The 12,819-nt window shown below is 32.5% G+C and overlaps 1 protein-coding gene across 1 annotated transcript; it reads right to left on the minus strand.

Annotated features, from left to right (window-relative positions):
* Positions 1–9,883: 9,883 nt before the first annotated feature.
* On the minus strand, positions 9,884–10,417 carry LOC125812066 (agamous-like MADS-box protein AGL62). Its single transcript, XM_049491557.1, has one exon. The coding sequence runs from the start codon at positions 10,415–10,417 to the stop codon at positions 9,884–9,886; it is 534 nt and encodes a 177-aa protein (XP_049347514.1).
* Positions 10,418–12,819: the final 2,402 nt, after the last annotated feature.

The following is a 12,819-nucleotide window of genomic DNA, read 5'->3' on the forward strand; positions in this document are numbered from 1 at the left end:
GGCTACAAATACCCGGTTAAAGTCCGTGGTCTAGCTTACTCATTATTGGATACTTCCTCGGCGATTTGGGGTATATGAGGGTCGGACTAAAATGATTATTTATGGTAATCGGTTTGGTGATATTTTCCGCGACGTATGGTTGGATATTGATTCTTAGCTACAACACCCGGTTAGAGTCCGTGGTCCAGCTTACTTATGTCCAGGCTTAGCTACAGTACCCGGTTAGAGTCCGTGGTCCAGCTTACCTGTGATCTGGTTTTGGCTACAGTACCCGGTTAGAGTCCGTGGTCCAGCTTACCTGTGATCTGGTTTTGGCTACAGTACCCGGTTAGAGTGCGTGGTCCAGCTTACTTATGTCCAGGCTTAGCTACAGTACCCGGTTAGAGTCCGTGGTCCAGCTTACCTGTGATCTGGTTTTGGCTACAGTACCCGGTTAGAGTCCGTGGTCCAGCTTACTTATGTCCAGGCTTAGCTACAGTACCCGGTTAGAGTGCGTGGTCCAGCTTACCTGTGATCTGGTTTCGGCTACAGTACCCGGTTAGAGTCCGTGGTCCAGCTTACTTATGTCCAGGCTTAGCTACAGTACCCGGTTAGAGTCCGTGGTCCAGCTTACCTGTGATCTGGTTTTGGCTACAGTACCCGGTTAGAGTCCGTGGTCCAGCCCACCCGTGCCCGACCTTTGGCTACAGCACCCGGTTCGAGTCCGTGGTCCAGCCCATATAGGTTGACTCATTAGCTATAGTACCCGGTTTGAGTCCGTGGTCCAGCTTGCACGTGGTGTATTCCCAATTCTTCACTAAAGCTTCAGTTTAGTCTTGATTACTCTCATCTGTAGGTTGAGGTTTTGGAGGTTGGAGAGATTCCGATTAAAGTCCGAGACGTAATGAGATCTTGGAATATAATTGGGAATGGTTCAGTTAAAAGTCCGGAATTTGGTAATATTGTGATAGACCTTCTAGCTCCATTATTTTACTTCAACTGCCGGTGCATCTGCCGGGCATATGGGGGTCCGTGCAGGTGGTTTCTTTTATTGTGCACGAGCGTACCCGTCGGGTTTATGGGAGCCCGGCGGAGTTAGTTAGATTGCTTGTCTTTGTTGTCTGCACGCTCGTGTACATACCCCCCATTTACTACTCTTTGCACTTGATGTGACCCTTTATTCGCATTTCAGTTTACTTTAGCTTATCTTGCTCAGTCGGCCGATGATGCCTACTGGGTACCTGTTGTTTTGGTACTCATGCTACGCTCTGCATCTATTTCGTGATGCAGGTCCGAGCACTAGTAGCCAGCGTTGATCGAGCTTAGAGTAGACTTATCTGGAGACGGGGGTGAGCACACGGCGTTTTGTACTATTTCAGTCTCCATCTGTATATATAGACTTGTCTTTTTCCTTTCGAGACAGTCTAGTCTCTGTTGTCCAGTTTTGGGACTTGTACTCATTTTGTAGTAGCTCTATACTGGTGACTTCCAGGTTCTGGGAGAGATCTTTATTTGTATATATGTTTTTGGTTTGCGTCCGCCTATTTATATTGTTATTTGCCTACTCTTGTTTAATTTCTACCCTCAGACCCATTACTTGTTGTTCCGGGTTACGGGTTGGCTTACCTGCTGGTGGGTTATAGTAGGTGCCATCATGACTCGATAAATCGGGTCGTGACAATAATAACTCAAGTTTCCATAAACCAAGTAGCCATCACGGGTAGTAAAGGATCATACTTTTTAGATGACTCCTTAAGTTGCTTTTTAGCATAAACTAGTGGATCCACTTAGTTAAGGAGTTCTATATGATGGCAAAGTATAGGACAGTTCTGGAAGCGTGGGGAAGACGTTGTATCACCACTTAGGCTCATAGTGGTGGTTGTCGGTTAGAGATACTCCCACAGAAACTATATTACTTTATTATATGAGTAAAGTTGAGTTGGTTATTGCATTTTCTTTAACGAACTAAGTTGTGTTCCACTGATTTTACAATTTTTCTATATATTGCATATGCTTTATTGCCTTATATTGAGTTAAGTTGTTCAGGAGTTGAGTAAAGCCAAGGTAAGTGTTCCTTCCAAATTCTTTTCAAGCTTAAGTTGTGTTTAACATTCCATCTCGCATACTCGTACATTCAATGTATTGATGCAAGTTGACCTGTATCGTCTTATTATGCAGACACAGGTAACTAGGATCATCACGCAGCGCCTCGTTGATACAGTTGATCACGCAGAGTCAGTTGGTGAGCCTTTTTGCATTCCGGAGGACTCCTTTTATTTTGCTTTCAGTATTTCATTGTTAGGATGATTGGGGGTCTTGTCCCGACATCCCTCTTTGTTTTATAGACATCATAGACAGTTAGTAGTTCAATTGTCTTTACATTATCATTTCATATGTTAAAATTCTAAGTTATTTTATTAAACAATTGAGTAGGTGAATTTGATCATTGTAATAATGCTTAGAGTCTTCCGCTGAGTAAGTAAGTCAGGCCAAGGGTTTGCTTGGGGCCAACAATGGTTCTCAAGTGCCAGCCACATCCGGGGTGTAGGCTCGGGACGGGACAAACTTGGTATCAGAGCACAGAGTTCAAGAGTCCTAGGAAGTCTATGAAGCCGTGTATGTAGAGTCCTAGTTATCAGTGTGAAGCGCGCCACATATATAATTATGAGGCTACAACATTTAGGAACTCTCTCACTTCTTTCTTACTCATTTTGTGCGATAGAGTTCATCTCTAAAAAGTTTCTTTCTAACTCATTCTTGCACGTAACCGATTGTTAGTTGGACTATTTATTAGAGTGCTTCCATGGGGTGTTTCTTTCCCCGTGAGCTAATAGAAGCAAAGAGATGGTTGCCGACATGAGGAGCAGGATGAGTTTATTCGTTGTTGGGTTGCCTCGTCTGTCAAATAAGGGAAGTAAGACATCCATGTTAATAGGTGACATGGGCATAGCAATGCTGATGGTCCATGTGCAACAAGTTGAGGAGGACAAGCTAAGGGATAGGGAAGAGTATAATTACCCCCTCGTTAATAGAATTATATAAAATGAAAAATAAATATTTTTATTTGTATATTCAATTGATATATTATTTTTTATCGATATTAAAAATGAAAAAATTTCTCTATAATATTTATTTCCCAATATATAAAAGATAAACTTAAATTGTAAATACAGCACATACCTAACCAGATATACCATAAATTATTGATTATAACTTCCTTCCACATTAAAGTTATAAATATATTTATATTTTTAATTATTTATTTATAAGAACTTTGTATGTGTAATTTAAATTTTGTCTACGTTTAATATGCTTAGTTATGGATATTGTCTCATAGAAAGTGTAAACATAAAATTTTCACGATATGTTTTGTGGTAGTGATTTATTTTAAATATATAAATAATTTCCATGTTTCATTTTTTAAGAGTTAAATCACATGAACTTTAGCCAATATTAAACATATATTTCGTTACCATATTAATATGAGATGACTTTATAGTTATTTTTTGTGTAATTTATAAATATTAAAATTATGTTATAATACTCAATTAATTTAATTAAATTTAGCTTTAAAAATTAATCAAATTGGAGAAAAACACTAAAAATTAATGTAATGACATTAGTACTAGTTGTACCACATCGACGGAATACACTAAGAATTTTTCATATATAATGTTATGACTTAGATTATTGTGAGAATGTAGCAATTAGTATAGATTGGGCATTGGGTAGTGGGTTGGGATTAAGTGGTGTATTTAATATAGGTGGAGAATTGTATTAAATACAAGTAATCAAGAAGAGGTGTATATGTGAAAAAATGGATTAAATACAAGTATTCAAGAAGAAGAGGTGGTGTATATGTGTATGGGGTTTAATAAATTAAATAATTAAATAGGAGGTAATAATTAATATTTGCTTACAAGAAATTTCTTTAAAAAATATTAGAATATCTTCAAGCGGCTTTACTTACGGAAAAAATGGTAAGAAAATTCCTATTTTGTTAATATTTACCAAAACAATTTCGAATTTTAAAGTAATTTTTGCAAAAAAATTCACAAGTAATTTACATGCGAAATATAAATCCCTAGGTAAATTACTTGGGGATTTTGAAATTCGTAGGAAATAATTACCCAGGAAGGTCTTACCATTAGATTTTTTTTGGCAGGAAAATCCGCAGGAAATTAAGTTTCTTGCGAATTTCTGTATACAATCCCTAGGAAAATCCCCAAGTAATGCACACTTTTCTTGTGCCTACTACTTTATATGATCCCACATCTCCAAAAATGGAGCCACCCCTGCAAAAGTCAAATAATAAGATATCCTTGCACCGGCAAAGAAACGGTTCCCACAGAGAAGTTTGCACTTGCGACTAAAACACTGCCACAACGGTAGACGAGCTACAATGAAGCACAAAGCTGATTGTGACAAATAGAGTAGGAATACATTTTAATTGATCAATCAACCTCAAGACAAGGCAACCACGTTCAACGCATGTGCGGTAAACCTAGTTACCTTAAAGTATGAACTCCTAACTTAAATATTAAATTACTATAATATCCCTAACTTAGGTTGTGACTTTTTCTATGATTTGTGACTTTTTTGATATCTTGTGACTTTTTCAATAAGTTGTGACTTTTTTCAAAGTGTTGTGATTTTTCGATGATTTGTGTCTTTTCCAAAGAGTTTTGACTTTTTCAATAATTTGTGACTTTTCCAAAGAGTTGTGACTTTTTCAATAAGTTGTGATTTTTCCAAAGTGTTATGACTGTTTCAATAAGTTGTGACTTTTCCAAAGTGTTGTGACTTCTCGTAAATGTCATGATTTTTCAGATATATGTTCATACGACCATTTGTTGACTATAAATAGACGGACTTCATCTCATTTTCTAACCACAATTTTTTCTAATCTTCTACTCTTCTTCTTCTTCGTCTTCTTCGTCTTCTTGCATTTTAAATTTTTGTGTGTGATTTATTGTTGTTGAGTGAGTTCGAAGTTAAGCGGAATATGAGGTACCACTATTCTGATGAAGTAAATCGTTCTATCCTATGAGGGTATATTCCATAACCTCGAGTACTTGAGGAAACTAATATAATTTTGATGATATAATAATTATTTTTTTGCTTAATATACACATTAGTATGTAATGTTAAAATATCTGAAGTTAACATGATGTAGTCCAAATTCATTTGTTTTTGTTAACAATTTTTCTTGTGATGTAGATATATGCTTATGAATATATTTTTCCAAAATTTAGAGAATTGTCACCATTTGTTTTTTATACTCAGACAAACGAATGACTTTATTTGTGAATACTACTTCTGTGATTTAGACTCTTAGGAAGTTTGCTTCAAAATAGTTATTATACTATATTAACATTGCCCTTTTGTTTTACTTATTTACTATTTCTTAATATTTCAGTATTTTAGACGAAGAAAAGTTCTTATGACTTGCAATAACGCAAGTTGAAGTTTAATTTTAATTATGTATTTAATAGTTAATTTTATGAGATAATAGTTTCATTATTGCAAATATATACTTATATTTGGGTAGGTATTTGTATTTAAATTAAAGTATTATATATGTCACAAATGTATTATCAAGTTAACAAGATCTTCTAACTTCAAATTATATTATTTTACAATGTTCCCAGTTCTTTTAAAAACAAAAAACTAACAACAAATGTGAAAATATGTGAATATATAAAATTTAGTTGTTTTCTTCACATGTTCATATGACATCTAAACAATTTAACGTAGAATACACATGCAAAGCACATCTGGTTATATGACAAGAAAAATACAAAACAAATATTGTCTACAAGGTAATATTAGTGAGATAAGACTAATTACATGATTAAACCTCATCAAATTGAAATAATTATATCCATAATTGCATCTAACTAATAAAACTTTTCGTTGACCATCATCATAGTTTGCGTGAATAAGAGATATATATGACGATCCACATTGAAAATTCACAAAAAAATCTGCATATTATTTTTTGCTAAACTTAATATTCAAATCTTCTCTTAAATAAGCAATACTATTTACTATAACATATATTTTGAAATTGGTAATCACGTGCAACACACGTATCAGAAAACTAGTGTTACTAAAAGTGGGAACAAAAAAAGTTAAAAGTTGAATACCATTTTACACCTACAGTAAATAAAAATATTATGAAATATCTAATCAATTAAATGTTAAATAGTAATTATATAATAATATTATTATTTTACACTAAATTCCAAAAGTGGAAAGGTATTAAGTCAAAAATACAAAGAAATAATTTTCATAGAAAATTGTTAGACATTTTTATCCTTTTAAAAAATAAATTAGTTACATTTTTAGTTCAAAGTTGAAATAACATTTTACCCCTACACTAAATAAAAATATTATGAAATATATAATCAATTAAATATTAAATAGTAATCATATAATATTATTATTATATTACACTAAATTCTAAAAGTGAAAAGGTATTAAGTCAAAAATTCAAAGAAATATTTTTCGTAGAAAATTGTTAGACATTTTTATCCTTTTAAAAAATAAATTAGTTACATTTTTAAAAAAAAATGTATCTATTTTTATTTTTATCCTTCAATTTACTTAAAATAATCTATATATCATATATCATATGGTTACTTAATTTGTTAAGTATTAATAATTTAATTACATAATATCATATATGAAGCCCAACAACTATACTTTATTTCTTATGTTGTGACATTACAATTATAATCGATTAGATTAATTAAATTAATTAAAGTAGAAGACAAAACAATGTATGAAACTCTTCCAATTCAGTGACTCTTTGAATTTTGAAACCAAAAAATCAATTCATGTGTCATGATTCAATGTGTCTCATTATTGAAACTCTTCCAATTCAATGACTCTTTGAATTTTGAAACCAAAAATAAAATGTATGTGTTATTCAATGTGTCTCATTATTGAATTTTGATAGGTGAAAAGACAGTTAAATATCATTATAAATACCAATAAATTATAGCCACAATTTGCTTGTCCCTAGATCATCATATTCTTTTCTTTTTTATCATCTACATTTTTCTAATCTTCTTCCTAGATAATGATATAACATATAGTCAAGAAGCTAACTGAGGAGAAGAACTGATGACATCATTATGAAGTTAGCTTTCTTACAATAGAATAGTTAGTATAAGAGATGAAATCATGAAAAAGAGAAGTTTTCTTCCGGCATAATAGTTGAACTTAGAAGTATAAAAGAGGGGGCCTATTCATTGAGATCTTTTGTTTATTAGCTCATAATTTTAAGTTTTCATTTTCATTTTGGAGTTAAGGTATGGTTGTCCAAATTAAATTTTGTTTGCAATCCACATTTTTATATAATTCTTGTATCATTTTGCATTGTTGTGGGAATTTTACTTTTATTTGTCATTGTGTTATTGTTCTTGTAAGTGTTACTTAATCGACAAAACATCTATTAATGTATGATGAGTTTGATAATACTTGAATAATTTATGCAATATGCTCAGATATCCATATTGTCAATTGTCTAAATTCAAATTAATTTAAATAAAAATTGCTAAAATATTATTACTTTGAATGACAAATTGTAATTGTGTAACATTATCGTCTATCTAATATATTGTTGCGAACACATACATATTTGTTCATTTTCACCCTTTTTGTTTTATTTTTAGTTTTTCTACAATTTGTATGAATGAGATTAACAACTTCATTTTTAAATAAAAATGAGAGTTCCATTTATATTTGTGCGACACTAAGCCTAATAATTTTCTTAAATATGAGCAATTTATATTGGTGGTAGTTTTCTGCAGTGTTAAAACTCAAATGGTTGGTGTGATGACAATTTTGCTTTTGGACATTTTGATTGCAATATTGTAAGAATGGAGTAATTAAGCTTCGTTTTGTTTAGATTTTAGTAATATAAATCAACAAGAATATTCAGTATTCTACTTGAAGTATATTGTTCAAGAGTAACATTATATCGTCTTTTGCAATTGTTTTATATTGTTGCAACATATAATTTCACATGGAAAATTGTATTTTCACTTACAAATTCGAAACACTTACACATGTATGTTGTACTATTATTCATGTCATTTTAGAAAGTTTGAAATACTTGATAGGAATAAACGCGCAACACACATGTCCACAGCTAGTGTATCTAATAATATAAAGAGACATTTGCCTATTCCATTATGTAGGAAAAAAAATCTCCTAAATTTGAAGAGATAAATCCTTAGTAAGCCACATAGGAATCAATCTGATTCCAACTTCCATTGAAGCTTAGAACACGTATGTTGAAGTCAGGGTCGGAGCAAGATTTAGGTATTCTGTTGTGTCGGAGCTAGACTCTTCACACTACGGCTAACTCACTTATTCTTTAATTTCAAGCCCAAGTGGTATAAAAAAGTGACGATTCATGACAAGGGGGCCCTGTAAACACTTGGAGGAGGAATTGCTAAAAGTGGAAAAAGGTGTTGATTCAGTGGCACAGATTGAGGTTAATAAGCATGGAAGCAAATCTGCAGAAGAAGCAGCAACTCCCTCACCAGAAAAAGGTACAACATTTGACGAAAATACTATTGTTGAGATGGAGGATGACCGCAACACCTTACTTGAACAACAAACGATTTAACTGTTGTACCAATTTTTGGTATGGACGGTATAGGTAAGATAACTCTTGCCAAAAGAATTTATAATGATTGATCATATATTCCTTCTCGATTAATAAACATGCATGGGTCACTATCTCCGAAGAATACAATCAGAGAAAAATGTTTCTTGAAGTTGTGTCTTCAATTAAAGGAAACAATCAAGAAATGAGCTGTGATCAACTAATGGAGATTGTGTATAGAGGTATGAAGGGTAGGAGATTTCAAATTGTCAAAGATGATATATGAAGTAGTGAGGCATGGGACCAAATGCGAAGAATATTTCCAAATGATCGATGTCAATAGAAGCAGAATTGTATTAACCACTCGGCTCAAGTATGTTGTTGATTATGTGAGATGTCCTGATTTTTCACCTCATAGAAAGTCTTTTATAAGTCTTGATGTCCTGATTTTTCACCTTTATTTCAATGCAAGCAGATATTCCAAAACAAATGTTTTACAGTTCAAATTGCTTAAGGTATTGGATGTTTTTTCAATTGATTAATATGATTTGTCTTGTGTAATACCTCAGCTTGCACATTTGAGATATGTTTCGAAGAGAAATCTTTGTCGAATCGATAGGGTTGATATCTGAAAAATGTCAGAGATAAGACGTTTTGATATTGGATCGCCACTATATATATATCTTATCCTCTTGCTGCGGAAATCATAAGAATAACTCGCAATCTAATCTCAAGGAGTTCCGATTTAAAGGTACTTGTGTACCCTGGGAAGTCATGACTTTGCTGGCTAATTTACCCAATCTCCAAGGGTTCCCTCGAATAGATTGGACACTAAATGAAGATGTTGTGTTTCACAAATTAAAATATCTACGAGTTGTAGAAGCAGATCTTCAAGGAGGAGACTCCTCAGACGTTTGTAATATCATTGATAAACTAGAAATTAATATGTAATGCAATTCAAAAGGATAAAATCAACATGGCAATGGACTAATAACATAACATATATTATTAAAATTACTAGAATCATAACGGATAAACATTACATGATGAACACAACACTTAGTACTGACTTCAACTGAATCATAACTGATGAACACAACACTTAGGATAACTCAAATGACAAATGAACCTAGACATTTAATATAATATTTTATTTTCGACAATTCCATAACGCGCGCACTAGGAATGACGGCTGAACTAGTAATTGGGAACTATGGAAGAAGTAGATCCACTAACCCCATTAGCAAAAGGTCCACCAACATTGAGTCCATATGAAGAACTTTAGCTAGCACAATTAGGAGGAGTCCAGGCACTTCCCAATGTCTGAAATGGGAATGCATTATTATTCACCATTTGTGCCTCTTTTTCAACCATTTGCTTCAGAATTTCCAATGCCTTCTTCAAGTGTTGAAGTTGGAATAAGTTAAGTTCTTCCATGGGAGATTCCCACCATACACCATCAGCTCTCTTCCTAAATTCTCGAAGGGATTCTCCGCGATTTTTCTCCATCTGGAGAACCCCCTCGAGGTTCATGAGCTTGGTATTGAGCTCACGAATACGAACTTCTCTAAGATTCACGATTTGTTGATTGTGGACATCGTTATTTGGTGGAGGGAGGTTCCTCCCAAGGAACCTCTCCACCAACGTGTCCACGCTAGGGTGACCAAAGGAGAAAACTTTACCGTCCGGGGAAAATATAACAATGGCAATTTCAGCACCACATAGCGTACAAAGTTCACAAGCCTTTTTGAACAGACCAGCACGTCGCTTAGAAAACGTAACTCCTAAGTTTCTAGCACTCTTTATTTTCACCATGTCAACCCTTTGACGACCTTTGCTAATTCTTCTTGTTATGTCTAAACTATCACAAAGAAATTGTGATTTTTGGTCTTAACACCAAGAACTTTATATAAGAAATTGTGGTTTAAAATAACTTAATGATATAGATGTTGATGATTATAATTAGACAATTCATTTTTTTCCTAATTAGATTTATATTATTGGATTGCATTTGACTGCTATTTTATTTGAGAACAATATTTTTAAAAAATATATTAAATGATTATTTAAAACCTTTTATTTTAATAATAACACGAATTTTGCATTTACCATTGAATTTTCCTAGTCGATCATCATTTATATATTTTTCCTAATTAGAATTATATTATTGGATTGCATTTGACCGCTATTTTATTTGAGAACAATATTTTTGAAAAATATATTAAATGATTAATAAAAACATTTTATTTTAATAATAACACAAATTTTGCATTTACCATTGAATTTTCCTAGTCAATCATCATTTAGAGATTTTTCCTGATTAGAATTATATTATTGGATTGCATTTGACCGCTATTTTATTTGAGAACAATATTTTTGAAAAATATATTAAATGATTAATAAAAACATTTTATTTTAATAATAACACAAATTTTGCATTTACCATTGAATTTTCCTAGTCGATCATCATTTAGAGATTTTTCCTGATTAGAATTATATTATTGGATTGCATTTGACTGCTATTTTATTTGAGAACATTTAAAAAAATGTATATTAAATGATTAATAAAACCCTTTTATTTTGATAATAACACGAGTTTTGCATTTACTATTGAATTTTCCTAGTCGATCATCATTTAGATACATACAATGTATCACATCAAGTATACTCGGGGGTTTGGATTTTTAAATGTTATTATTATTTATACCGTGTTACTCAATACCTAATTAAGTAGTCTTACAAATCAGATCATGATATGATCAAGTGCTTTCTGGATCGTCTCTGACCTTCTAATTGGTATTTATCTCCAAAATGCTTATATATAAATATATATATCATGTGGTGATATATTTGCCTTTTCAATTTGTAAATGCTAAAAAACTCACATTCAAATATTATATTGTTTTGTATTGGATTTATTATCAACAAACAACTCTCTCTAAATAATAAAATTTGTAAACTTATTTATTCAAATAAATTTACTAGTACAAATATAAACTATAAAATGCAGAAAATAAATAAACCCGTTAAAAGGATTTGAGGGGTCTTTTTGTCTTTACATAGATTAGTACCATGGTATTAAATTCTATGTATTCCTAATATCACCAAATGTAAGGTATTAGTTATACATCCTATACTATGTATGGTGTATAACTAATCCATGAATTAGTTATACCTAGGCCCTAAATTTCTACCAAATATAGTACTAAATAATACCATACAAATACATAGGCCCTAAATTTCTCCTCCTATTCCCTAAACTCCATTGAACTATGCAACGACTATGAATAAAGTAGAAGACAAAATCACAACGCCTATCCCTATTAAATATATTACTTACATCCATGGAGAGACAATTGTATTATGGGAGGAAGAAGAGGTTGAGACCATAATCATTAAAGAAGATTTACCGTTTGCCATAATTGGAAAATTTTCTTTTGGCTGATCAGAACTAGAAGAGATCTTAAAATTGGTCCTTTACTGTGTGAGATTCAAGACGGAATGTAAGGCAAGATTCTTGAGTGATAGACACATCCTAATTCGCCTTACTACTACAATATTACTTGAATGTCGTGTAAAAAGTTGGCATATTTTTGAATGCTAAAGATGGGTATACTATCAGATGCGACCTCTAAAGTGGGAATCCTAGTTCAACCAAGAGGCGGAAACTACCACTACCTTAGCATGGACCTCTGTTTCATCCGTATCACCTAATTTTTTCGTTAAAGAATCCTTGTTTACGATGTCCAAAGCAGTGGGAAAACAGTTAAATGTTGACATGGCTACAATAAGAAAATCTAGACCTAGTTGTGTCAAGGTAAAAGTTGAAGTCAACTTATTGAAAGAATTTCCCAAACGGATCAATGTTAGAGTTAAGAAGACATCTTCTGGGGAAATAATCTCAACATGGATATAAATCTTAAACGGTAACACGCCAAATTATTGCAAATATTGCAAACTTTAAGGCAGGGGCATGATTTTCATCGAGGGGGTTTAAAAAGATAAGTATGCAAGTTGGTCGGGGAGGGTCAAATATAAACGGGTCATATTCGATAGAAGCAACTAAATAAAATTCAACTCTACCTGAACACAAACAATAAAATCGAGGAAGTATGTGTTTGACATAATGTTAAAATGAGTATGAGAGAATGTATTTTTAAAATTTTTAATTGTGGTCTTGTCTCTATCATTGTTGTATATATACGTTACTAATATAC

Source organism: Solanum verrucosum, unplaced genomic scaffold, assembly GCF_900185275.1.
Source record: "Solanum verrucosum unplaced genomic scaffold, falcon-dt-bn FXZP01000383.1, whole genome shotgun sequence".
Lineage (NCBI taxonomy): Eukaryota > Viridiplantae > Streptophyta > Magnoliopsida > Solanales > Solanaceae > Solanum > Solanum verrucosum.

Bases quoted from the DNA above. Each gene is read 5' to 3' on its own strand.
- LOC125812066 (XM_049491557.1), bottom strand. From the start codon at position 10,417: ATGGTGAAAATAAAGAGTGCTAGAAACTTAGGAGTTACGTTTTCTAAG.